The 27246-nt window shown below is 39.3% G+C and overlaps 1 protein-coding gene across 4 annotated transcripts; it reads right to left on the bottom strand.

Moving 5' to 3' along the window:
* Nucleotides 1–213: 213 nt before the first annotated feature.
* Nucleotides 214–18055, bottom strand: CNIH4 (cornichon family member 4). 4 transcript variants are annotated; one of them, XM_027122293.1, is made up of 6 exons: nt 17903–18055; nt 14390–14458; nt 8245–8357; nt 3716–3856; nt 1906–1972; nt 214–411 (listed from the first exon to the last, which is right to left on the bottom strand). In XM_027122293.1, the coding sequence occupies exons 1-5, from the start codon at nt 17969–17971 to the stop codon at nt 1954–1956; spliced, it is 411 nt and encodes a 136-aa protein (XP_026978094.1). In that variant the 5' UTR covers nt 17972–18055; the 3' UTR covers nt 214–411; nt 1906–1953. The 4 variants fall into 4 exon arrangements, with proteins under 4 accessions (XP_026978094.1, XP_026978093.1, XP_026978095.1 ...); XM_027122292.1 differs by lacking the exon at nt 1906–1972; XM_027122294.1 differs by lacking the exons at nt 1906–1972; nt 14390–14458; nt 17903–18055 and adding an exon at nt 16882–17058.
* Nucleotides 18056–27246: the final 9191 nt, after the last annotated feature.

Here is a 27246-nt window from a genome sequence, read left to right as displayed (position 1 = left end):
CTCTGACTTCTCAGTAGACCTGAAGAGCCACTTTGCTCATCTATTACATTTTCCCTTTAAAGCGTGTCCTCTATTTCTTTGGCATGCAAGGCTGGAATGACAGTCCTATTCCTACATACAAATAACTATCTTCAACATACAGATGATGAAAAACACCTTCACATGTTGGGGGTGCAGGCTAAAGTTGAGAACCAGAAAGCTACAAAAACTCAATTCATGTTTTTTAAATACTTTATATGGTAAAAATACAGCAAAAATATTTTTTGTTCAAAGAGGAAAAAATATACTGCTATGGTCATGGTTCTAAGGATGATTTAAGTCGTCTCTGGCTCCTCAACTGTGCACTGTAGTGTGGGCTGACTTCAACTACGGCTTCTCCAGCTTCAGTCATTTATCAAAGCTAAAATCATACTGTGGAGAGAAGAAATTAATGTTACTAATGTTTCCTTAGGAATGTTCCTACAGAGTCTGGTCTGTCCAGACTTGCATCCCTAAGGCTCAGCAAGGAACACTCATTTAAGTAAAAAGCAAAAGCAATCATTTACACCTAAAGGAAAGAATATCTATATTAGGACATCAAAAGGCCCTAATGTTTTCACTAAAAGAAAAAAAAAAAAGAAAGAAAGAAAGAAAACCGGGGTAGAGGTGGCGGTAGGGAGCATAACCTAAAAGCACTGCTGGGCTCTAGCTTAGAGAAAACAAGCTGTGTCTAGGAAAAAACTTTAATTCTCCATGGAGATCTTTGCACATGTTGTTCCTGCCCCTGGAACCCCTCCTCTCATCCCCCATCAACCCAGTAACTTCCTCTCAGACTTCAGGATCCAGCAGGCTCCATCAGGCTCCAGCACGGCCTCTGGGAAGCCAGCCTCTCGGCCCAGGGCCGTTGCCCTGCCTCTTCCTGCACACCTCAGCTCATACCCACTTTCATTCTCCAGGATGACACCCGCGTGCTGCAATCAGCAGGCTCCCAGCTTTGACACAGGGATTCTGCGCTGCTCCTTTTGTGTCACACGCAGTGCCTTACACAGTGTCTTTGACACATGGCGGTCACTCAGTAAATACTCTGTTAAAACCACCACACTTAACAAGAGTAAGAAGACTATCATTTTTTTACTGAAATCAGCCTTGCTATGCTGAGAGCAAATGACTAAAACACAGAAATACCCTTATACTACTAATGGTATAAGTGATGCGTTGTCCAAATTTAAACAAACTAAGGGTACACAGTGCACAGCACAAATTAATGGTAGTAACCAATATTTTTGAACACTTTGTTAGAGCTTACAAGAGGTCAGCACAAACCAAAGTGCTTTATGTGCATTATCTCATTTAATCCACATCACAAGCCCATAAGGCAGGTACTATTATTATCCCATTTTCAGATGAAGAAATTGAGGCACAGAGAGGGTAAGAAACTTGCCCCAGGTCACACAGTGAGGGAGTGGTAGATTACACCAGGCTGGCACCTAACCAAACACCAAAGGCATAGATTCCACCAATCTCCAAAGAAGATGGGAATTTTTTCCTTTAATTCTATTTAACAAACGCTGAATGTCTGCTATGTGCAAGGCACCATACAAGTGGTAGCAGGCGATACAGAAGGAGCAGCATAAATCCCTACATTAGAAATCGGATGATTTAGAATAGTAAACACTTTTTAAAAACAGCAACCAAAGCTAAGAGAAAAGTGTTACAAGAACATCTGCGATTACTCTTCCATCCTGATCCCTTGAGCTACAAGGAACGCCAAGGGGGAAGGAAATAGCAACATGGCTAAAAATGACAAGCTGAGAAGGGAAGGGAAAAGAAAGAAAAAGAAAGGATGCATCCAGTGAGCAATGCAGCTACTCAGGCAAACCAGTTATACTGGTTGCCTATCTTTTATTTCATTGTAAAGAACCATACCTTAAACCTGCCCCAAAATTGCTTCCTGATTCCTCCAATCCCCAGTCTTCAGTCCATCTTCCCACTGCTTTAAATTCAACAACTGAGAGGTAAGAAACACTTGTCCATTTTTAAATCCTAAGACTTTGGGTCTTACTAAGCAAGATACTGCTCCCTAATCCTACATTTACACCCAAAAGTGTGACTACATTAGCTTTGCTCCCAGATGTCTCAAGAAGCTCATGTTATCAAGACCTAGGGGATGTCCACTCTAGTTTATTCTCCAAAGCATAAAACCTGGAGGGGAGAGAAGGATGAAGAAAGGATAACCACCTTGCTTTTTGTCTCCGACAAATAGAAGGGAACATATATGATGGTAAAGATACCTTCATATGGTTTGACTTTGAAAAGTAATAAAAATAAGAATAGGGCTTCCCTGGTGGCGCAGTGGTTGGGAGTCCGCCTGCCGATGCAGGGGACATGGGTTCGTGCCTCGGTCTGGGAAGATCCCACATGCCACAGAGCGGCTGGGCTCGTGAGCCATGGCCACTGAGCCTGCGCATCCGGAGCCTGTGCCCCACAAAGGGAGAGGCCACAACAGTGAGAGGTCCGCATACCACAAAAAAAAAATAATAAGAATAAGAATAGGTGTATCATTGTATTCTTCATGTTAAATTTTGCTCTTTATTCTCCATCTTTAATGCTAGGATTAAAAATTAAGCACGTTAGCAATGAGGTATGAGAACCAGAAATGTTATTAGTGTGGTTTTTCTGTCCTATTTTTTAAAATACAGAAAAGCAAATATGATAAATAGTCAAAAGGAAACCACCTAAACTCTAATTTCAATCTAATCTGTGTGTGGAATTAGCATAGCAAAAGGATTTAGGAAGCCTGCTTTTTCAGGCAGAGGCTAAAATGGCTCTGACTTCTAAGCTATTTCAGACAAAATAGCAGGTTTTTAAAACTCTTATCTTTGTACAGTTTCTAATTATTAGGACTTTTTTGAGTGACAGAAGTTTAGTTCAGTACAAGTTTTTTCCTACTTGTCTCATGCCCATGTGAAAATTAAAATTTACCTCAGTTAAAAACAGGAATGATACAATTAAGCTTGGATACAAAAGCTTGACTTTTAGCCTCTTAAAGGCTTAATCAAATCATACACACATGACAATTTTTTTCTCTTCTTTGCTGCACTCTATGGGTCTATAATGGGTAAAGGAAAAGGTGGCATGTTATCTCTAAAACTTAAGGTAATAAATGTAAGTTTAAACAGGACTGCGTGAGGCTTCCAGTGTCTGATAGCCAATCCTTCATATTAATTCTTACTTCCAATCTAACTGGAAGACTGATGAAATTTTACCCGAACAGACCACTTGCATCCCGGAGAAAAGGCATCACACCTAAATTCCTTAATGCCAAGAAAGATCAGCCCAACGTGGATATAAGTTGTTGAGAGCTGCTGCCAGTGCTCTGGTCCCCCGAAGACCCAGGAGTGGGAAACTCTCTGGGGGTACATATAGTAATGTTTATAACAGGCAGTGAGACCTCACAGCTGGATACCAGGGGAGCGAAAGAACAGCAAAGACAGTTTAAAGCATGTTGATAGCCTCAACAGCTAAGGAGTAACTAATAACACAGAGTAACTCTACTCCAGGTCAGACAGAATGGAATCCTGATTCAATGACATGACATAAAAAATCTACACAGCCACAAGAAATTCACATAATCCCCAAAAGCTCTGCAATGTTAATACAAAATCCTACGGTATAGTAATACCTCACCCGTCAAAAGCATATGGCATCCAGGAAAACGCCAGGACTGTAAACTCACCTATAAAGATACATGAAGAAACAGAGCAGGTGGAAACCAAGCTTGATCATGGCTTCTTTCATGTGTGACTTCAGCTGCCCTCGATTGTGTATTTCTGTTGGATCAAACACTCCCATGTTACCACTTGGCACCATAATGAACCTGGTAAATTAAAGGATGCACACACATTAGAAGGAAAATCAAATCATCAGCATAAATATTCAAAAATAAGTAAACCAGTAATAATCAACCTTCAAAAATGAACCAATCATAGCCGCCTTATATGACCAAATATGGACAAGGTATTATAATGATGTCACAGGCCATGCCTTAGTCTTCCTTTGAAAATACAATACTATTAATTTTAGGTGTAATTTCTGCCCTCTGAAACAAATACATTAACACTCTAGAGAAGGATATTTTATGCACTGAGACCCTTTTACCCATCTTCTGTAGAAAACTACTGAATCGGTAATACCTATAGCTGTCTTCCATGAGACACAAGTGAAGGGGGCCCCAAAACCAAACCAACTTTATCAAGTTCTTAGAAACTTCTTTATCTACAAGGTTCTAACTTAATTAATGCAATTCTCTTCACCTTCACAACATCTCTGCAAGTTGTCTTTGTGTTTAACACTTCCATCTTTGTGTCAAACATAATTATTCCCATTTCACAGATGATACTAAAAAGAGAGATTCTATATCCCAAATAGAATCCTCATGTTTGGTGCTCCTGCTGATCAACAGATATGTCTCAATCTGCATGGTTAATAAACGGTACCTACTTGAAAAGAGCAATTTAAAGAAGGCAGAAATGATTTCGAATAAATGCTACTGTGGTAAAATAAAACTCTTCAGTTAAGACAGTAAATGGAGAGTTCAGATGCAAACGCAGTGCCTAACTTTACATGACACTTGAAAAGTACAGATTACATTTAATTAAAATATAAATTTTATTTTAAATTAATTTTTATGTAAATATTAAGTTAAATAATAATATTTTGACAAATAAGAGATGTACATTTTATAGTGATGGAGGTATGACCACAGTGAGGGAATGAGAACAGGGCTACAAAGACAATACGGAACCTAAAGGGCACAGTAAGCACACACCGAGTTCCATATCCAGACCAATTCAACTCAGTGCTCACACAGACTCAGACTCAAACTTAAAAAAGAATCTTCAAGATACTGTGTTTAACACGCTGTGGAGTCTTTGGGCCTCTTGAGATAACACATAACATTTCATATTTATTAAATACCACTGTGTATATAGTATTACATATGATAATCTTCTCCTTCTTCCCCAAATGATTCCTTTTACAAATAAGAAAATTGGGTTACTTTGAGAGGATCAGTGAGTTTAAGCGTCTAGGCTTCTGCATCCCAACTGTGCCATCTGCACAGCATGCATGTCCTAACCTAGCACTGATCATGACCTCTTCCTTCTCGCATGTCCAAGCTTCTCTAGTCCAACTTTGGGTTCCTCACTCTCGCCACACATTTGGTTTCTCAATTATGACTTCTTTGAAATGCAAATGGCTCTCTGAGTTTCACAAATCTAAATTCTCCCCCCAATCCTAGTAGCCCATCTATGGCTGAATAAACGGTAAATATGGTATTTACAAATGAATATCTGGATAGCATCTCAACTCAATACCTATTTTCCTCGATTTACAATGGTATTATATCATGATAAACCCATCAAAAATTGAAAATGCAATTAACACACCTAACCTACCGAACATCACAGCTTAGCCTAGCCTACCTTAAACATGCTCAGAACACTTACATTAGCCTACAGTTGGGCAAAATCGTCTAATACAAAGCCTATTTTATAACATTACAAGAAAGTTTCGTACCGCATATCGCTAGTCCAGAAACAGATCAAAATTCAAAATTCGAAATACGGTTTATACTGAAATGTGTATCATTTTCACACCATCATGAAGTTGAAAAATCAAAAGTCAAACTATTGTAAATCGAGGACCATCTGTAGTCTCAAAGAGTCTTATCCTTCTCTGCTAGCTTATCTAACAGGAGTGTCACCACTTCCTCAGTAGTCCTTAAAAACTTTCTCTTACTCAATTCTGACTTCTCTCTTCATCTTTCATAGGCAATAGGTTAAACTCTTGTCCATTCTTCCTTCCTATCACCACTTATATAGCCCTATCTTGTTGTTTGTTTTTTTTTCGGTACGCGGGCCTCTCACTGTTGTGGCCTCTCACGTTGCGGAGCACAGGCTCCAGACGCGCAGGCTCAGCAGCCATGGCTCGTGGGCCGAGCCGCTCCACGGCATGTGGGATCTTCCTGGACCGGGGCACGAACCCATGTCCCCTGCATCGGCAGGCGGACTCTCAACCACTGCGCCACCAGGGAAGCCCTAGCCCTATCTTTTTCATTCCCACTATCACAACTCTATTCCAGTACTATATTATCTCACCCCCGTCTCTGAACTGGTTTCCCTACCTCCTGCCTCTTTTCCATCCAATCAATACTACATAATCCTTCCAGAAAAATCTTCCCAAAGCATAATTTATATCATGTCAACTTAGCTAATCAAAAACATATGCAGCAAATGTATAAAATAAGCTACAAGGATATACTGTACAACACAGAATATAACCAATATTCTATAATAGCTATAAATGGAGTATAACCTCTAAAAATTGTGAATCACCATACTGCACACCTGTAACATATAATATTGTACATGAACTATAATTCAATAAAAAAGAAATTAATTAAAAACATATAGAGCAAGAAAGATATATGAATGGCTAATAAGCACATTAAAAAGTACTCAACATCATTAGTCACTAGGGAATGTAAATCGAAACCACAATGAGATACCACTTCACATTCAATAAGACAGCTAAAATAAAAAAGACACAACAAAAAGTGTTGGCAGGGATGTGGAGAAACTGTAACCTTCATACACAGTTGGTGGAAACGTAAAATAGTGCAGCTGCTTTTGAACACTCAGGTAGTTCCTCAAAAGGTCAAACCATAGAGTTATACCATATGACCCAGCAATTCCACTCCTAAAAGAAATGAAAATATATGTCCACACAAAAATATGCACATGAACGTGAAAGGATGCTCTACATCACTAATCATTAGAGAAATGCAAAGCAAAACTACAATGAGATATTACCTCACACTGGTCAGAATGGCCTTCATCAAAAAATCTACGAACAATAAATGCTGGAGAGGGTGTGGAGAAAAGGGAACCCTCTTGCACTGTTGATGGGAATGTAAATTGATACAGCCACTATGGAGAACAGTATGGAGGTTCCTTAAAAAACTAAAAATAGAACTACGATATGACCCAGCAATCCCACCACTGGGCATATACCCTGAGAAAACCATAATTCAGAAAGAGTCATGTACCACAATGTTCATTGCAGCTCTATTTACAATAGCCAGGACATGTAAGCAACCTAAGTGTCCATCAACAGATGAATGGATAAAGAAGATGTGGCACATACATACAATGGAATATTACTCAACCATAAAAAGAAACGAAATTGAGTTATTTGTAGTGAGGCGGATGGACCTAGAGTCTGTCATACAGAGTAAAGTAAGTCAGAAAGAGAAAAACAAATACCATATGCTAACACATATATATGGAATCTTAAGAAAGAAAAAAATTCCCTGGGCAGGGACAGGGGCAGGACAGGAATAAAGATGCAGACGTAGAGAATGGACTTGAGGACATGGGGAGGGGGAAGGGTAAGCTGGGATGAAGTGAGAGAGTGGCATTGACATATATACACTACCAAATGTAAAATAGATAGCTAGTGAGAAGCAGCTGCATAGCACAGGGAGATGAGCTGGGTGCTTTGTGTCCACCTAGAGGGGTGGGATAGGGAGGGTGGGAGGGAGACGCAGGAGGGAGTAGATATGGGGATATATGTATATGTATGGCTGATTCACTTTGTTATAAAGCAGAAACTAACACACCATTGTAGAGCAATTATACTCCAATAAAGATGTTAATAATAAAAAAAAGACACGATCACATTGCATTTTGGTAAATTAAAAGAATAATTTTAATGAAAAAAAATATGCACATGAATGTTCATAGAATTATTTATAATAGGCAAAAAGTGGAAACTCAAATGCCCATTAATTGCAAACGGATAAACAAAATGTAGTATTGCCATACAATGGAATATTATTCCACAATAAAAAGGAATAAAGTACTGATACATGACACGGCATGGAAGAACCCTGAAAATATTATGCTAAGTGAAAGAAGCCATAAAAGATCACATATTGATCTCTTTTAAATGATATGTCTGTCCAGAACAGGTTATTTTACAAAGACAGAAAGGAGACTAGCAGTTGCCTAGAGCTGGGGGAGGGGAGTGACTTCTAAAGGACATAGGGCTTCTTTTGGGGGTGATGAAAATGTTCTTAAATACGTTGTGGTGATGGTTGCTTACATCTATAAATATACCAAAAACATATTGGATAGTATAGTTTAAATGGGTGAACTTTAGGCTACCAGTACTCATATGTATAAATAAACAAACTGTACTCACCGATATATATTCCAAGTGGCAACAGGCAAGTTGAGAAGGAAGATGAACCAGTGCAATGAAATGAGCATTAATACAGTGACAATAGTATGGCCAACCAATTCTGGAATTACCCACTGCAAGGGAAGAACACAGTATTACATCTCACTGCTGTGTCCTTCCGGAATGTACATGTTACTTGAAATTAAATCAAAGAAAGTACAGAGAATTTCCAAGCTAGTGTTTCAATATTATTTTTAGGCTCGGATATCCCAGATTTGCATACTGCTATCACTGCTTACCCAGTGCAAATAAATCAGGACACAGCTTAAAAATGATGCACTTAGTCTTTAATTACATTTAACCCTAAGCAAAGATTCAGATTCATTCTCTAAGCAGGTACAAATGACAACTAGAGAAAAAATAGAGTATTATTTACTTTCTATTCCAATATCTGTGCTAAAGCCTCTTACTCTAATTTGGGATGGTTTATATCCACATACATGCTGCCTTTCAGGTCAGAATACCGATCCTAAACATTTCCAAGCTCCAGAACCCTGAGGGAAATCATCCCACAACCACCAAAAAAAAAAAGTACTTTAACAGCTTACAATATCAGCTCAAAGTTAAACAAATATGATAATGGACCAGGATAACAGAATCCCAGACTATTGGCTTTATAGCACCCAGTGCCCTTATCTATGTTCTTTGTTTATTGTGCAATATTATAGTTCTCATATATCAACAGCTATTGTGGCAGGTTCTCAATTCACCAATAGTTTTCCTCTCCTATGAGTAGAGATTTTTCTTTTAATGGAAGTTAATAGCTAGTATTTATTGAGCCACAAACTGGCACTCCCAACTTATAGAAATGAGGAAAATAAAATTCAAGAGAGATTAAGTAACTTGCCCAAGGTCACACAGCTACTTAGTGGCAGAGCTATATAACAGAAGCCCAGACACACTGGTCCCAGGTCTCTTGCATTTAGATTTCAGATACATTTTTTTCTTTTTTCCTGGGGGGGACGGTGTCACTCTGCGACGCCTGCAGGATCTTATTTCCCCAACCAGGGAATGAACCCATGCCCTGGGCAGTGAAAGCACGGAGTCCTAACCACTGGACCACCAGGAAATTCCCTTAGATACGTGTTTTTTTTTTTTTTTGGCTGCATTGGGTCTTTGTTGCTGTGCATGGGCTTTCTCTAGTTGCGGCGAGCAGGGGCTACTCTTCGTTGCAGTGCACGGGCTTCTCATTGGGGTGGCTTCTCTTGTTGCAGAGCACAGGCTCTAGGCTTCAGTAGTTGTGGCTCACGGGCTGAAGCGCTCAGACTCAGTAGTTGTGGTGCATGGGCTTAGTTGCTCTGCAGCATGTGGGATCTTCCCAGACAAGGGCTCAAACCCATGTCCCCTGCATTGGCAGATGGATTCTCTGCACCACCAGGGATATCCCACTTTTTCTTAATAAACAAAGAAGAAGGGCCTTAAACCTAATTTGCAATCAACCAAAATATTTTTAAGTATGTAAATGCATTTTTAAAGTGTAACCAATTTAACATAATGCTAATATGTGTAAGCTGCAAAATCAGATAAACCTGGAGTAAAACTCATGCTCTATCCTATTTATTAGCTGTGCAATTTTAGGAAGTTATCTACCCTCTCTAAATCATGACTTTCTCATCTGTAAAATGGAGATAATACTTACACCTCATGAGGTTGTTTCAGAGAATTAGACAAAATAATATATGTAAGCCACACACAAAGTAAGCACTCAATTCACATTCCCACCAGCAGTGCAAGAGTGTTCCCTTTTCTCCACACCCTCTCCAGCATTTATTGTTTCTAGATTTTTTAATGATGGCCATTCTGATACTTATCTTCTGAAAGATAGATCAGTGGAACAGGATAGAAAGCCCAGAGACAAACCCACGCACATATGGTCACCTTATCTTTGGTAAACGAGGCAGGAATGTACAGTGGAGAAAGGACAGCCTCTTCAATAAATGGTGCTGGGAAAACTGGACAGGTACATGTAAAAGTATGAGATTAGATCACTCCCTAACACCATACACAAAAATAAGCTCAAAATGGATTAAAGACCTAAATGTAAGGCCAGAAACTATCAAACTCTTAGAGGAAAACATAGGCAGAACACTCTATGACATAAATCACAGCAAGATCCTTTTTGACCCACCTCCTAGAGAAATGGAAATAAAAACAAAAATAAACAAATGGGACCTAATGAAACTTCAAAGCTTTTGCACAGCAGAGGAAACCATAAACAAGACGAAAAGACAACCCTCAGAATGGGAACAAGTATTTGCAAATGAAGCAACTGACAAAGGATTAATCTCTAAAATTTATAAGCAGCTCATGCAGCTCAATATCAAAAAAACAAACAACCCAATCCAAAAATGGGCAGAAGACCTAAATAGACATTTCTCCAAAGAAGATATACAGACTGCCAACAAACACATGAAAGAATGCTCAACATCATTATCATTAGAGAAATGCAAATCAAAACTACAATGAGATATCATCAGAAGTGAGAGAGTGGCATGGACATATATATACTACCAAACGTAAAATAGATAGCTAGTGGGGGACAGCCGCATAGCACAGGGAGATCAGCTCGGTGCTTTGTGACCACCTAGAGGGGTGGGATAGGGAGGGTGGGAGGGAGGGAGACGCAAGAGGGAAGAGATATGGGAGCATATGTATATGTATAACTGATTCACTTTGTTATAAAGCAGAAACTAACACACCATTGTAAAGCAATTATACTCCAATAAAGATGTAAAAAAAAAAAAAAAGTAAGCCCTCAATAAATGTTAGCTGATGTTACTACTACTCCCCTCCATGCTATCAGACCCACATAGAAGTAGCTTTCAAACTTTGGATTTCTTACTGTGGGCTGCATTTTGGTTTACATAAACAAAAACCTAAAACAAACGTTTCAGGAAGTGGTACTTGACCTTATTATACTTGGATACTAACTTTCTACCAAGCCCTCTGTTCTCTTTCTCTTCCCTCCTTAATAATGTGTTCTTCCCCTAACTTAGGGGTAAGAAGCTCTAGGCTTATTTCACCCAGGCAGGAGTTTGAAAGATTCTTCTCTGGAGTAACTTAATGGCACAAGAGAAAACACCTACAAAAAAACTGCTATTTCAGGTACCCCCAAAAAAGGTAGACACCAACTACCCTCAGTGAAGTCTTACCTACCAGTCAGTCAACAGCCTGGACCACCCAATGAGCTTCCAATGAGTATTTTCGTGCCTTACCCTAAAGTATGACTAGATAGCCATGTATCAGAAATTGAGGAAAGCCCTCAATATGAAAGAAGGGGGAAAAACAAAGAGAAAGGAACTTGGAAAAAAACAGATATAATGTAGGAAGCAGAAGGAAATTTCAAAACTACTATAATCAATATCCTTGAGAACAAAGAGAGTCAAGCATGAACCAAGAGAACAAAAAGCTCTTAGAAATTAAAAATTTGACATAAATGATATACATACAAGAAAATTCAGAAGATAAAACAGAGGAAATCTTAAAACAAGAAGGTAGAAAAAAGACAAAGGGACAAAAATAAGAAAAAGAAGAACTGGGAGATCAATCCAGCAGATAAATTATCCAGCAAATCCAAGTTACTGAAAGAGAAGAGAGAAAATAGAAGGGGAAGACATTATCAAAGAAAGAAGTAGAAGAAAATTTCCCAGATTCAAAGAACCTCTCAGATGCCCAAAACAATGAGTGAAAAAGGCCTAAACAAAGGTATACCACTGCAAAATTCCCAAACACCAAGGATTACCATAAATAAACCCAACCAAGGATAAAGGTTAAGATTCTAAAACTTCTGGAGAGGATGGAGGTAGGGGTGGGAGGAGAGGGAAGAGAGAGATCCCATCAAGACGATAAGAAATAAAAATGGCACCAGACTTCCCAACTTGAACAACACTAGAAGTTAAAAGACCTTGACCAAGCAAACTCTGAAAAAAAAATCTTTTCTAACCTAGAATTCTACACTCAGAGAACCTATCAATCAAGGGAAAGGATAAGACATTTTCAAACATGCAAGTTCTCAAAATTTAATTCCCATGTACCAAATCTCAAGAAGCTACTCCAGCAAAACGAGGTAGTAAGCCAAGAGAAAGGAAGACATGATTTCCAAGAATCAGGGGATCCAACCAGGAGTCCCAGGATGGAGGCTGTGAAACAGGCCTAAAGAGCAACCAGTCCAGACTATAGCAAGAGGATGTAGGTCTTGAGGAGAAATGTCACCTAGAAAAAAACAACTGACAGATTATTTTAGCATGTTTGAAACATGCAGAAAATAGTACTGAATGGCTTTAAAAGATGTTATCTGAGAAGACAAAGCTATGCAGAAAAAAAAATTGGAAAGAAAAATATGATCACTGTCTACCATAAGGCTCGGCAATAAAAAATGTTTATATAATATAATAGTATATCATAATGATATAAACATTGAATATAAACTTAAAAAGAAAATGGAAAAATAGGAGAGATGTTTAGAAGGGGCTACCTAAGAACTAAATCTGCCATATTGACTCAGAAGTCAATAGGTAATATGTAAAACTGATAAATCAAGAAATAGTGGGAGGGACTTCCCTGCTGGCGCAGTGGTTAAGAATCCGCTTGCCAATGCAGGGGACATGGGTTCAAGTCCTGGTCCAGGAAGATCCCACATGCCGCGGAGCAACTAAGCCCGTGTGCCACAACTACTGAGCCTGCACTTTAGAGCCCGTGAGCCACAACTACTGAGCCCACGTGCCACAACTACTGAAGCCCGCACACCTAGAGCCCGTGCTCCGCAACGAGAAGCCACCGCAATGACAAGCCCGTGCACCACAACGAAGAGTAGCCCCCACTTGCCACAACTAGAGAAAGCCCACACACAGCAACGAAGACCCAACACAGCCATAAATAAATAAATAAATAAATAAAAAGAAATTTATAAAAAAGAAATAGTGGGAGTTCTCTGGTGGCCTACTGGTTACGATTCTGGGCATTCACTGCCGTGGCCTGGGTTCAATCCCTGGTTGGGGAACTTAGATCCTGCAAGCCACGCACCACGGCCAAAAAAAATGAAAAAGAAATAGTAGTGCAAGCACATAGAGAAATATGAATATAAGTATCAGAAAAAAATTAACAGCTCAAGTGTTGAAATCAGTTGCCCCTAAGAAGCAAGACAGATAGGATTTAAAAGGGTCAGGAAGGAATTGCTGTTTTTCACTACAAGCTTTGTAGTACCTCTGACTTTAGTTGTATGCAAGTATAACTTTCACAAAAACAAAAATTAACGTTAAAAAAACACTACTTAACTTCAAACTGAAGGAGGAACTTTCTCAATAGAAGAATCCAGGTAACCTTTTTTTGCGTGTTTATTTGTATTTTTGTAAAAGAAAACCCACAAAATACCCACCTAAAATACTGAGTAAGCAAGAAATATAAAAAGAAATACAATCCATCTGAAAATATATATATATTATTAGATGGATCTATCTATCAGTGTAAAATCATTCTTCTAAAGATGAGGAGGCCTAATCAACCATACTTCAATTTTTTAAAAAAGCAGAGGGCCCTGCCTGGCACACAGCAGGAACTTAATTTGTTTAAAATTAATTAAATTTCAATTTTTAAAAAATTAAAAATAAAGATGAGGAGGCCTGAAACTAATGCAATGTTACATGTCGATTATATCTCAAGAAAAAAAAAGAATTCTGAAAGCATAGCAGATAAACAAAATCTTTTATTTAAATCTATCACTGTATTAAACCATGTTCTGGACAATTGCGAAGGAAGGGAGGGAGGGAGAGAAGAAGGGAGGGAGAGAAGGAGGAAGGAAGGAAGGAGAGGAGAGGAGGAATATAATTTACTAGAAATTTTAATTTAAATTTAATGGCCTTAAAACAAATCAACTAATTCCATTTCTCAAGGAGCCACAAAAAGGTCCTCTTTCCAGAGTAAAGAAACAAAATTTCAAGTTAGGTCTTCTGGTATAGTTTCATGATCTAAAAATATTGCAAAGCACAGTAGTTCCACAAACATTCCAATGAATATCAAATACACATATGCTGACTATCTGTAATTATCTTTAACACAGAAAATGGAGAACTGCCTTCAATGCCAGAAAATGAGGAAAGAGATGTCTTACCTTGTTTAATTTTGAGCAACATGATCTAGCATTAATGTAATCACATTCTAAATCAGACAATGTAATTATCTGACAATCAAGATAAGGAATTATTAGACTTCTTTTATAACAACTATTTAAGTTTCAGAAAGCAATCCCAGTTGCAAAGCAGAATTAGATTTTTGACTTGAAAAGATTAAGTTATTCCCTGAAAGTTCATTTATTAGACAACTAAATTTTCTCATTTATGTTCCTTCAGCAAGTGATTTTCACAAAATAATCCTCTTATTATGCACAATTCTAATGTGACCCATACCAGAACATTCAAGCTGGATTCCTCAAATGTCAAACAGTGGCCAAAAGAAATGGAAAATATGACCTATATAAACAGTTTAAATGTTATAAACCTGAATTCCCAATAGTAGAAAAAGTGTTTATTTATGATATATCCATAAAATGTCTTTGAAGACTTAAAGATATGAAAAAAAAAGGATACAAAACTATAAACTCAGCTTGGTCATATGTTAGCAGTGGTTATGTCTTGAAAGTTGGATTACAGATGGTTTGTTTTCCCAATATTTTTCTCTATAATCAAACTTTCCACTTACATATATTATACTGGACTTAAACAAAAAGTGGGTTTTAGTACAAAATATAAACTTACAAATAAAAATGTGAGGGACAGATAGACATAAAAAGTCTTCAATTGAATGTGTGGTATTTACTTTAAAATGCACCCCCAGCCTCCCCACAATAGTTGGGAAAAAAATGAAAAAGAACGGCAAAATGTTGAAAATCACTGAAGGTGAGCAATAGAAACATGGGGTTTATTACACTACTCTCTCTACCTTTATGTTCGAAAATGTCCAATAAAATAGGTAAAAAGAAATGTTCTCAACTAAATTCTATACATTTCCATATGGATAGTCCCCCTATCACCTCAACCCAGTCAAAGCCAAAAGCATCACTTTCTCCACAAATAGTTCCACCTCCAGTTTATTTCTGTCAATGACACAAGCATCATTTGCCCAGGCTCAAAATATGGAAAGTTATTTCTACCTTCTGTTTCATATCTCAGAATCAATCATTACCAGGTCCTATCAATCATTTCTTTTTAACACCACTCACATTAATTCCTCTTTCACCTGTCCACAATTAGTATCCCATTCCAGATCCAAATGAACCCATTCCCTAATGGTTTCTTACCTTCCAATCTTTCCTGTTTCCAACCCACTCTACAGACTTATCTTCATAATACACCACTTTGTTTATGTCAAAAATTTTCAATGGCTCCCTATTGCCTAGAGGCTAAAAATGAAAGCCCTCCTCTCCTTAACATTCAAACCCTCCAAAATCTAATCTAATCTGGCCTTTCCAAACCTGACCTGCTGCCGCCAAAATCAACCTTGTGCTCCAGATGGCCTATTCCTCCATTACCCAGAAATGCCATGAACACACCTTTCTCTTCACCTTTGCTCTTGCCTGTATCTGATTTTGAATATCCACCCCTTTCCTTCTCTGCAGGTTTCTTTATTGGTTCAAAGTCCAGAAAAACTCTTATCCCTACAGAATGTATACCCGATGATTTTCCACCTCTTGGCTCTAATATTAAGCTAGTACAACTATCCCAAAATACAATAATACAATATGCTGAATTTCATCAAAACACATCCTGAATGTACCTTAATATCTAAGTCCAACACTCCACCTAACATGTTTCTATGTACATAAACTGGTATAAGCCAAGGCTTTTTTTATTTTTTGGCTGTGCCGCCGGGCTTGCAGAATCTTAGTTCCCTGACCGGGGATGGAACCCGGGGCCCCGCTGCAGTGAGCGCACCAAGTCCTAACCACTGGACCGTCAGGAAATCCCCTAGCCAACGCTATTTTAAATTATCAAGACTAGTTTTCCAAACTGCAGTAAGATAAATCCAAGTCTCATTTCTCTGAACTTAAGCTCCTGTTCCTTATGCCACAAGAGAGATGTAGGTCATCAAAACTTCCTAAGTGATGCTGCCCTTTCAGTCAGCTCGCCAAGCCTAATAAAATTCAGGGTTCTCCTCGTCAGAAATCATCAGTTAAAGTAAAAACTGCTGTTCAATGCGTGGTAGGGAGGGAAGGCAGAGCAATATTTACTAAACATTGGCCATGGGGTAGGCATTGTGCTGCTAGGTGCTTAACACGCCCTCATTGTGCACATACCCATCTGGGAAGTAAACATTTTCCCCCATTTTAAAGATTAGAAAACTGAGGCTTAGAGAGGTGAAATAATGTGCATAGCAAATAACTAGCTGAGCAAGGAGTCCTGATTCCAAGTTTTGTCCCTTCCCACTTCAACAAGTTGCCAGGCCACAACAAAGTATGAAGCCACACTGAAAACATACTCTGTACAACCATCCTAAAGCCAGAATGCTCTGGCAAACAAACAGTTTAATTCTGTCAGAAAGGGACACATGTAATTTCCAAGGGAAAAAAATACAACGCAGAGCTTCTCATGTTTTTTCTTCGCTTACATTTAATTACTTAAAATTGGATTGTGCGTTGCATCGTTGGGTGACAACTAAGACTAGAAGCTCCCTCGAGAGTAGAGTTGTAGCCCACACGCCTTCTAGAGTGCTAGGTTCAACGACCATTTATTGGCCTGGAAAATACAGTATGAATACTGTAGCAGGAACAGCGATACAAAATACGGAAGTTTTAAACATGGGTCGACACAGAAAAGTGTAAAAGCTGATAAACGACTGAGAACTAAAATACGTGTATAGTTACTGAATTTACAGGTCTGCAACCGACAGGGGCAACCGAAATAATCAGCTGCAGCTGGTTTCTAAAACAAACCCTTCCCAACACTCCCTACAAAAAGGCATCGCGAAGGAAACACTTCACCCGTTTTTGAAATGAATCAACTCCTGGATGTGAAAGGTCGCTACAAGTTCCAACACCCGCGAGAACAAAGGGGAGGGCAGCGGGGGTGTTGTCCAGAGAATGACAAGAGGCGCCAAATCGCCTCCGCCGAGCTCAGCGCGGGACAGTCCACTAGCGACCACCCCTGGGACGTGAGCCGTCGTTCTCGGGACCCCCAGCATCCGGCGAAGGGCCCGGCCTAAGGGAGCTGCAAGAAAAACCACAACCCTGATCTCTCCAGGACCCAAAAGGAGGAAAACCGCGACCCCTCTCTCCTGAGGACCACAAGAGGAGGCCAAGTGCCAGCCCCCGCGCAGGGCAGAGCGGGTCCGGGCGTCACAGGGGCGAGCTGTGGCGGGCAGGCCGGGCCGGGGCGCTTCAAGAGAAAGGCCCGCTCGGACCCCCGAGTGAGGGGCGAAGTTGAGCAGTCGGGGTCCTCCTCCCGCCCGGGCTCGCCACATCGGTCTGGCGGGCCGGGCCAGCGCCCAGGGTACCCGCGCCGGCCGCCGGCCGCCGGCCGCCTGCCTTGCTCCCTCGCACCTGCCCTGGCCCCCACCCAGGCCCACCCCCAGCCTACTCCCTCGGGTGGAGGGCCCCAGGTCGGCCTCCGCCCGCCTCAGGCAAGGATACGAAGTACACTGAGAGGAAGATAAGCGCGCAACAGTCAAGGAGAGAGAAGACGAACACCGCCGCCTCCATTCTACTCCGCCACCGCCGCGCCGCTCCTTCCGTCAAACTGGCTGTGGTGCCCGGACCAGCCCCGCCCCGCCCCCTGATAGGCCCTTACCCCTGCTTGTTGGAGCAACACAGTCCACTCCGCCGGGACGCGGCATGCCGGGAGTTGTAGTCTTTTCTTTTTCCAAAAAACTCTACCGCCGTGAGTCTGATGCATGCTGGGAAATGTAGTTCAGTAGTACGAATACCTATCAAAGCGGTGGGCCGGGTCTCTATCCTAAATCTGATTGATTATTTCCAAAAATGTGACAAGCAATTAGTCAACGAGTATTTACTGATCGCTTGTAATCTTCTGGACGCAGTAGAACTTCTTTGCCATGTGCTAAATTTTCTTTCGATTCCGCACTGGACCCACTGGATCCCTGACTTGGGAATGGTAAGAGGTTTTCAAGCCACTCCGCGCGGCTTCTGGGATCTTAGTTGTGGCTCACGGGCTTAGTTGCTCTGAGGCATGTGGGATCTTCCCGGCAGGGATCGAACCTGTGTCCCCTGCATTGGCAGGTGTATTCTTAACCACTGCACCACCAGGGAAGTCCATTATCCCTCTGTTCTTGCACGTTGTCTACTTTTTCCAGTAGTTCCTTAGCTTATTAATCATAGTTGTTTTAAATTCATAGTCTGATAATTATAACATGCCTGCCACAACTGAGTCTGGATCTGGTTCTTGCTCTGTCTCTTCAGACTGTGTTTTTTTGCCTGTTAGTATGCTTTGTACTAGAGCCATCTGATGGAAAAAACCAAATGAACCTTTTGGACGACCCAATGCATCTTTCTCCATCCCTATCCCCTTGCTTTTTTTTCCGTCTAATTTTATAACATATAATTGATATATAACATTGTGTAAGTTTAAGGTTTACAGTGTGATGATTTGATGCACATATATACTGCAACATAATTACTACAATAAGGTTAGTGAACACATCCTTTGCTTCACATAATTACCATTTTGTTGTTGTTATAGTGAGAACATTAAAGCTCTAATGTCATAGCAACCATGCCTTTACTTTTCATCTATATGTGTTTTTATATTGAAAGTGGGTTTCTTGTAGATGATATATAGTTGGGTTGTATTTTTTGGGAATTCCCTGGTGGTCCAGTGGTTAGGACCCTGCGCTTTCGCTGCTGAGGGCATGGGTTCAATCCCTGGTCGGGGAACTAAAATCCCACAAGCTGTGCTTTGCGGCCAAAAAAAATTTTTTTAAGTGATTATTGATATAGTTGGACCAATATTATATTGGATTCATATTTGTTACTGTTTTATTTTCATATATATATATATTTATTTATTGGCTGCATTGGGTCTTCATTGCTGTGCTCAGGCTTTCTCTAGTACAGCAGTGGGGGGCTACTCTTCACTGTGGTGCACGGGCTTCTCACTGCTGTGGCTTCTCTTGTTGTGGAGCACTTTTAAATAACACTATACCATTTTGTGGCTAATGCAAGTATCTTATAATAAATTATTCCTAACTCCTCTCTCCTGTCCCTTGTATCATTTTTTTCTTGAGTCTTTTTTATTTTTTATTGAATGAAACAATGCTTTACAATTTTCAAAAGTTTCACACACGTGATTTCATATAATCCCATAATAACCCTTTTTTAATCCCATAACTCTTTATTGCCCCTCCCCCCTTTCATCCCCACTGATAACCCCTAGTTTCTGCTCTGTATCTATGAGTCTGCTTTTTTGTTTGCTTTCCTTTTCCTTTTTTTAACATCTTTATTGGAGTATAATTGCTTTACAATGGTGTGTTAGTTTCTGCTTTATAACAAAGTGAATCAGCTATACATATACATATATCTGCATATCCCCGCCCTCTTGCTTCTCCCTCCCACCCTCCCTATCCCACTCCTCTAGGTGGTCACAAAGCACCGAGCAGATCTCCCTGTGCTGAGCTGCTTCCCACTAGCTATCTATTTTACATTTGGTAGTGTATATATGTCCATGCCACTGTCTCACTTCGTCCCAGCTTGTCCTTCCTCCTCCCCACGTACTCAAGTCCATTCTCTACATCTGCATCTTTATTGCTGTCCTGCCCCTAGGTTTTTCGGAACCTTTTTTTTTTTTTTAGATTCCATATATATGTATTAATATAGAGTATTTGTTTTTCTCTTTCTGATTTACTTCACTCTGTATGACACTCTAGGTCCATCCACCTCACTACAAATAACTCAATTTCGATTCTTTTTATGGCTCAGTAATATTCCATTGTATGTGCCACATCTTCTTTTATCCATTCATGTGTCAAAGGACACTTAGGTTGCTTCCATGTTCTGGCTATCGTAAATAGAGCTGCAATGAAAATTGTGATACATGACTCTTTTTGAATTATGGTTTTCTCAGGGTATATGCCCAGTAGTGGAATTGCTGGCTTATACGGTAGTTCTATTTTTAGTTTTTTAAGGAACCTCCACACTGTTCTCCATAGTGGCTGTATCAATTTATATGCCCACCAACAGTGCAAGAGGGTTCCCTTTTCTCCACACCCTCTCCAGCATTTATTGTTTGTAGATTTTTTGATGAAGGCCATTCTGATGGGTGTGAGGTGATACCTCATTGTAGTTTTTGATTTGCATTTCTCTAATGATTAGTGATGTTGAGCATCCCTTCGTGTGTTTGTTACAATCTGTATGTCTTCTTTGGAGAAATGTCTATTTAGGTCTTCTGCCCACTTTTGGATTGGGTTGTTTGTTTTTTTGATATTGAGCTGCATGAACTGCTTATAAATTTTAGAGATTAATCCTTTGTCAGTTGCTTCATTTGCAAATACTTGTTCCCATTCTGAGGGTTGTCTTTTCGTCTTGTTTATGGTTTCCTCTGCTGTGCAAAAGCTTTGAAGTTTCATTAGGTCCCATTTGTTTATTTTTGTTTTTATTTCCATTTCTCTAGGAGGTGGGTCAAAAAGGATCTCGCTGTGATTTATGTCATAGTGTTTTGCCTATGTTTTCCTCTAAGAGTTTGATAGTTTCTGGCCTTACATTTAGGTCTTTAATCCATTTTGAGCTTATTTTTGTGTATGGTGTTAGGGAGTGATCTAATCTCATACTTTTACATGTACCTGTCCAGTTTTCCCAGCACCACTTATTGAAGAGGCTGTCCTTTCTCCACTGTACATTCCTGCCTCCTTTATCAAAGATAAGGTGACCATACGTGTGTGGGTTTATCTCTGGGCTTTCTATCCTGTTCCATTGATCTATATTTCTGTTTTTGTGCCAGTACCATACTGTCTTGATTACTGTAGCTTTGTAGTATAGTCTGAAGTCCAGGAGCCTGATTCCTCCAGCTCCATTTTTCATTCTCAGGATTGCTTTAGCTATTACGGGTTTTTTGTGTTTCCATACAAAATGTGAAATTTTTTGTTCTAGTTCTGTGAAAAATGCCATTGGTAGTTTGATAGGGATTGCCTTGAATCTGTTGATTGCTTTGGGTAGTATAGTCATTTTCACAGTGTTGATTCTTCCAATCCAAAAACATGGTATATCTCTCCATCTGTTTGTATCATCTTTAATTTCTTTCATCAGTGTCTTATAGTTTTCTGCATACAGGTATTTTGTCTCCTTAGGTAGGTTGATTCCTAGGTATTTTATTCTATTTGTTGCAATAGTAAATGGGAGTGTTTCCTTAATTTCTCTTTCAGATTTTTCATCATTAGTGTATAGGAATGCAAGAGATTTCTGTGCATTAATTTTGTATCCTGCTACTTTACCAACTTCATTGATTAGCTCTAGTAGTTTTCTGATAGCATCTTTAGGATGCTTTGTGTATAGTATCAGTCATCTGCAAACAGTGACAGCTTTACTTCTTCTTTTCTGATTTGGATTCCTTTTATTTCTTTTTCTTCTCTGATTGCTGTGGCTAAAACTTCAAAAACTATGTTGAATAACAGAAGTGAGAGTGGACAACCTTGTCTTGTTCCTGATCTTAGAGGATATGTTTTCAGTTTTTCACCATTGAGAACAATGTTGGCTGTGGGCTTGTCATATATGGCCTTTATTATGTTCAGGTAAGTTCCCTCTATGCCTACTTTCTAGAGGATTTTTATCATCAATGGGTGTTGAATTTTGTCAAAAGATTTTTCTCCTTCTATTGAGATGATCATATGGCTTTTCTACTTCAATTTGTTAAGATGGTTTATCACATTGATTGATTTGCATATATTGAAGGATCCTTGTATTCATGGGATAAACCCCACTTGATCATGGTGTGTGATCCTTTTAATGGGCTGTTGGATTCTGTTTACTAGTATTTTGTTGAGGATTTTTGCATCTATGTTCATCAGTGATATTGGCCTGTAGTTTTCCTTTTCTGTGGCATCTGGTTTTGGTATCAGGGTGATGGTGGCTTCGTAGAATGAGTTTGGGAGTATTCCTCCCTCTGCTATATTTTGGAAGAGTTTGAGAAGGACAGGTGTTAGCTCTTTTCTAAATGTTTGATAGAATTCACCTGTGAAGCCATCTGGTCCTGGGCTTTTGTTTGTTGGAAGATTTTTAATCATAGTCTTAATTTCAGTGCTTGTGACTGGTCTGTTTAAATTTTCTATTTCTTCCTGGTTCAGTCTTGGAAGGTTGTGCTTTTCTAAGAATTTGTCCATTTCTTCCAGATTGTCCATTTTATTGGCATAGAGTTGCTTGTAGTAATCTCTCATGATCCTTTGTATTTCTGCAATGTCAGTTGTTACGTCTCCTTTTCATTTCTAACTGTTGATTTGAGTCTTCTCCCTTTTTTTCTTGATGAGTCTGGCTAATGATTTATCAATTTTGTTTACCTTCTCAAAGAACCAGCTTTTAGTTTTATTGATCTTTGCTATTGTTTCCTTCATTTCTTTTTCATATATTTCTGATCTGATCCTTATGATTTCTTTCCTTCTGCTAACTTCGGGGTTTTTTTGTTCTTCTTTCTCTAATTGCTTTAGGTGTAAGGTTAGGTTGTTTATTTGAGATATTTCTTGTTTCTTGAGGTAGGATTCTATTGCTATAAACTTCCCTCTTAGAAGAGCTTTTCCTGAATCCCATAGGTTTTGTGTCTTCGTGTTTTCATTGTCATTTGTTTCTAGGTAATTTCTGATTTCCTTTTTGATTTCTTCAGTGACCTCTTGGTTATTTAGTAGTGTACTGTTTAGCCTCCATGTGTTTGTACTTTTTACAGATTTTTTCCTGTAATTGATATCTACTCTCATAGCATTGTGGTCAGAAAAGATACTTGATACGATTTCAATTTTCTTAAATTTACCAAGATTTGATTTGTGACCCAAGATATGATCTATCCTGGAGAATGTTCCATGAGCACTTGAGAAGAAAGTGTATTCTGTTGTTTTTGGATGGAATGTCTGGTAACTATCAATTAAGTCCATCTTGTTTAATGTATCATTCATTTAAAGCTTGTGTTTCCTTATTTATTTTCATTTTGGATGATCTGTCCATTGGTGAAAGTGGGGTGTTAAAGTCCCCTACTATGATTGTGTTACTGTCGATTTCCCCATTTATGGCTGTTAGCATTTGCCTTATGTATTGAGGTGCTCCTATGTTGGGTGCATAAATATGTTCAATTGTTGTATCTTCTTCTTGGATTGGTCCCTTGATCATTATGTAGTGTCCTTCTTTGTCTCTTGTAATAGTCTTTATTTTAAAGTCTATTTTGTCTGATATGAGAATTGCTACTCCAGCTTTCTTTTGATTTCCACTTGCATGGAATATCTTTTTCCATCCCTTCACTTTCAGTCTGTATGTGTCCCTAGGTCTGAAGGGGGTCTCTTGTAGACAGCATGTATACGTGTCTTGTTTTTGTATCCATTCAGCCAGTCTATATCTTTTGGATGGAGCATTTAATCCATTTACATTTAAGGTAATTATTGATATGTGTGATCCTATTACCATTTTCTTAATTGTTTTGGGTTTGTTATTGTAGGTCTTTTCCTTCTCTTGTGTTTCCTGCCTGGAGAGGTTCCTTTAGCATTTGTTGTAAAGCTGGTTTGGTGGTGCTGAACTCTCTTAGCTTTTGCTTGTCTGTAAAGGTTTTAATTTCTCCATCAACTCTGAATGAGATTCTTGCTGGGTAGAGTAATCTTGGTTGTAGGTTTTTCCCTTTCATCACTTTAAATATGTGCTGCCACTCCCTTCTGGCTTGCAGAGTTCCTGCTGAAAGATCAGCTGTTAACCTTATGGGGACTCCCTTTTATGTTATTTGTTGTTTTTCCCTTGCTGCTTTCAATATTTTTTCTTTGTATTTAATTTTTGATAGTTTGATTAATACGTGTCTTGGCATGTTTCTCCTTGGATTTATACTGTATGGGACTCTCTGCACTTCCTGGACCTGATTGACTATTTCCTTTCCCATATTAGGGAAGTTTTCAACTATAATCTCTTTAAATATTTTCTCAGTCCCTTTGTTTTTCTCTTCTTCTTCTGGGACCCCTATAATTTGAATGTCCATGCATTTAATGTTGTCCCGGAGGTCTCTAAGTCTGTCCTAAATTCTTTTCATTCTTTTTTCTTTATTCTGCTCTGTGGTAGTTATTTCCATTATTTTATCTTCCAGATCACTTATCCATTCTTCTGCCTAAGTTATTCTGCTATTAATTCTTTCTAGAGAATTTTTAGTTTCATTTATTGTGCTGTTTATCATTGTTTGTTTGCTCTTTAGTTCTTCTAGGTTCTTGTTAAACATTTCTTGTATTTTCTCCATTGTATTTCCAAGATTTTGGATCATCTTTCCTGTAATTACTCTGAATTCTTCTTCAGGTAGACTGCTTATTTCCTCTTCATTTGTTTGGTCTGGTAGATTTTTACCTTGCTCCTTCATCTGCTGTATATTTCTCTGTCTTTTCATTTTGCTTCACTTACTGTGTTTGGGATCTCCTTTTCTCAGGCTGCAGGTTCGTAGTTCCCATTGTTTTTGATGTCTGTCCCCAGTGGCTAAGGTTGGTTCAGTGGGTTGTGTAGGCTTCCTGGTGGAGGGGACTAGTGCCTGTGTTCTGGTGGATGAGGCTGGATCTTGTCTTTCTGGTGGGCAGGTCCACGTCTGGTGGTGTGTTTTGGGGTGTCTGTGGACCTATTATGATTTTAGGCAGCCTCTCTGCTAATGGGTGGGGTTGTGTTCCTGTCTTGCTAGTTGTTTGGGATAGGGTGTCGAGCCCTGTACCTTGCTGGTCGTTGAGTGGAGCTGGGTCTTAGCATTGAGATGGAGACCTCTGGGAGAGCTTTTACTGTTTGATATTACGTGGAGCTGGGAGGTCTCTGGTAGACCAATGTCCTGAACTCGGCTCTCGCACCTCAGAGGCACAGGCCTGACACCCAGCCATAGCACCAAGACTCTGTCAGCCACACGGCCAGGTATGTGGGAAGTTTCTTGCCTTTTGGGAAGTCTCAGGTCTTCTGCCAGCATTCAGTAGGTGTTCTGTAGGAGTTGTTCCACAAGTAGATGTATTTCTGATGTATTTGTGGGGAGTAAGGTGATCTCCATGTCTTACTCCTCCACCATCTTGAAGGTCTCTCCTCCCTTGTATCTTGTCATTCATTTCACTTATACATAAGCATGTATATATGTATATATATATATTTGAATACATTGTTGCTATTATTATTTTGAACAAACTTAGAACAATCAAGAATAAGAAAAAGGTTTTATTTTCCTTCATTTATTCCTTCTCTAAAGATCTTCCTTTCTTTATATGCATCCGAGTTTCTGACTTATACTGGCTTCCTTCTCCCCAAAAAACTTCTTTTAACATTTCTTCCAAGGCAAGTCAACTGGCAACGAATTCTCTGTTTCTGTTTGTCTGAGAAAGTGTTTATTTCTCCCTCACATTTGAAGGATAATTTTGCAAGATACAGAATTCTAGGTTCGTGGTATTTTTCTCTCAACACTATTACTATGCTAACACTAATCAAAAGAAAGCAGGAGAAGCTATATTAATTTCAGACAGAGCAGTCTTCAGAGCAAGAAAAATTATCAGATATAAGAAAGAGCATTGCATGATGATAAAAGATCAAATCTCCAAGAAGACACAACAATATTTAATGTGTATGCACCTAACAACAGAGAATCAAAATATGTGAGCCAGAAATTGACAGAACTGCAAGGAGAAATACATGAATCTACCATTACAGTTGGAGACCTCAACAGCTCTCTAACAGAAATAGATACAGCAGGCAGAAAATCAGTAAGGACATAGCTGATCCCAATAATACCATCAATCAACTGGATGTAATTGATATCTAAGATCACTTCAAGAGCAGAATATACATTTGCTTCTCAAATTGAACTGTTCCCTCACTTGCTGGATGGCTTCTTTCAGTAGATTCTGGAGAAAGGATACATGGATGTAAGGATACATAGAAGCATAGTATGTCTAAGGATAGCTTCGTTCTACTCCTACCTTGAATTAGTACAGAATTATAGGTTGAAAATTATTTTCCAGAATAATTTTGACACCATTACTCTACTGTTTTCTAGCTTGTATTAGTGCACACATTGAAAATTTTGTGCCGTTCTAAAATTCTTGATACTATGGATGTATCCTATTTGTTCTCCCTGGAAGATTTAGGATCTTCTCTTAGCCCTGACCTGCTAAAATGTCATGATAACATGTCTTCTTCATTGTGCAAGGCACTCAGTAGGCTTGTTGAATATAAATACTCATGCCTTCCAGTTCTGATACATTTCAAGGGTTGCTTCTTTGATTATTTTTTAAAATAGTTCATTTGTTTTCTTTTTTTATAATTTTATTTATTTATTTTTGGCTGCACTGGGTCTTCGTTGCTGTGCATGGGCTTTTTCTAGTTGTGACGAGCAGGGGTACTCTTCGTTGTGTGGTGCGCAGGCTTCTCCTTGCAGTGGCTTCTCGTCGCAGAGCACAGGCTCTAGGTGTGTGGGCTTCAGTAGTTGTGGCATGAGGGCTTAGTAGTTGTGGCTCGCGGGCTGTAGAGCGCAGGCTCAGTAGTTGTGGCTCACGGGCATAGTTGCTCCGTGGCATGTGGGATTTTCCCAGACCAAGACTCGAACCCATGTCCTCTGCATTGGCAAGCAGATTCTTAACCACTGTACCACCAGGGAAGTCCGTACTTCTTTGATTATTATTTTTTATTTCTGCTTTCTCCCTTCTAGCTTCATAAAACTTCTTTTAATTATAATTGAGACCTCCTAGCCTGAGGCTATTTCCTCTCCTCTTTCCATCCCTGCTGTATTTTGTGTTTTGTCCTCTGATTGTTCTTTTTTATAGCATCCTCTTCTTATTTCAGTGATA

Source organism: Aethalodelphis obliquidens, unplaced genomic scaffold (genome assembly GCF_003676395.1).
Source record: "Aethalodelphis obliquidens isolate GAN/ISIS:26980383/991018 unplaced genomic scaffold, ASM367639v1 scaffold24, whole genome shotgun sequence".
In the NCBI taxonomy this organism is placed as follows: Eukaryota; Metazoa; Chordata; class Mammalia; order Artiodactyla; family Delphinidae; genus Aethalodelphis; species Aethalodelphis obliquidens.
Note: the sequence above shows the minus strand (reverse complement) of the source record. Positions and strands in the feature narration are given on the sequence as shown.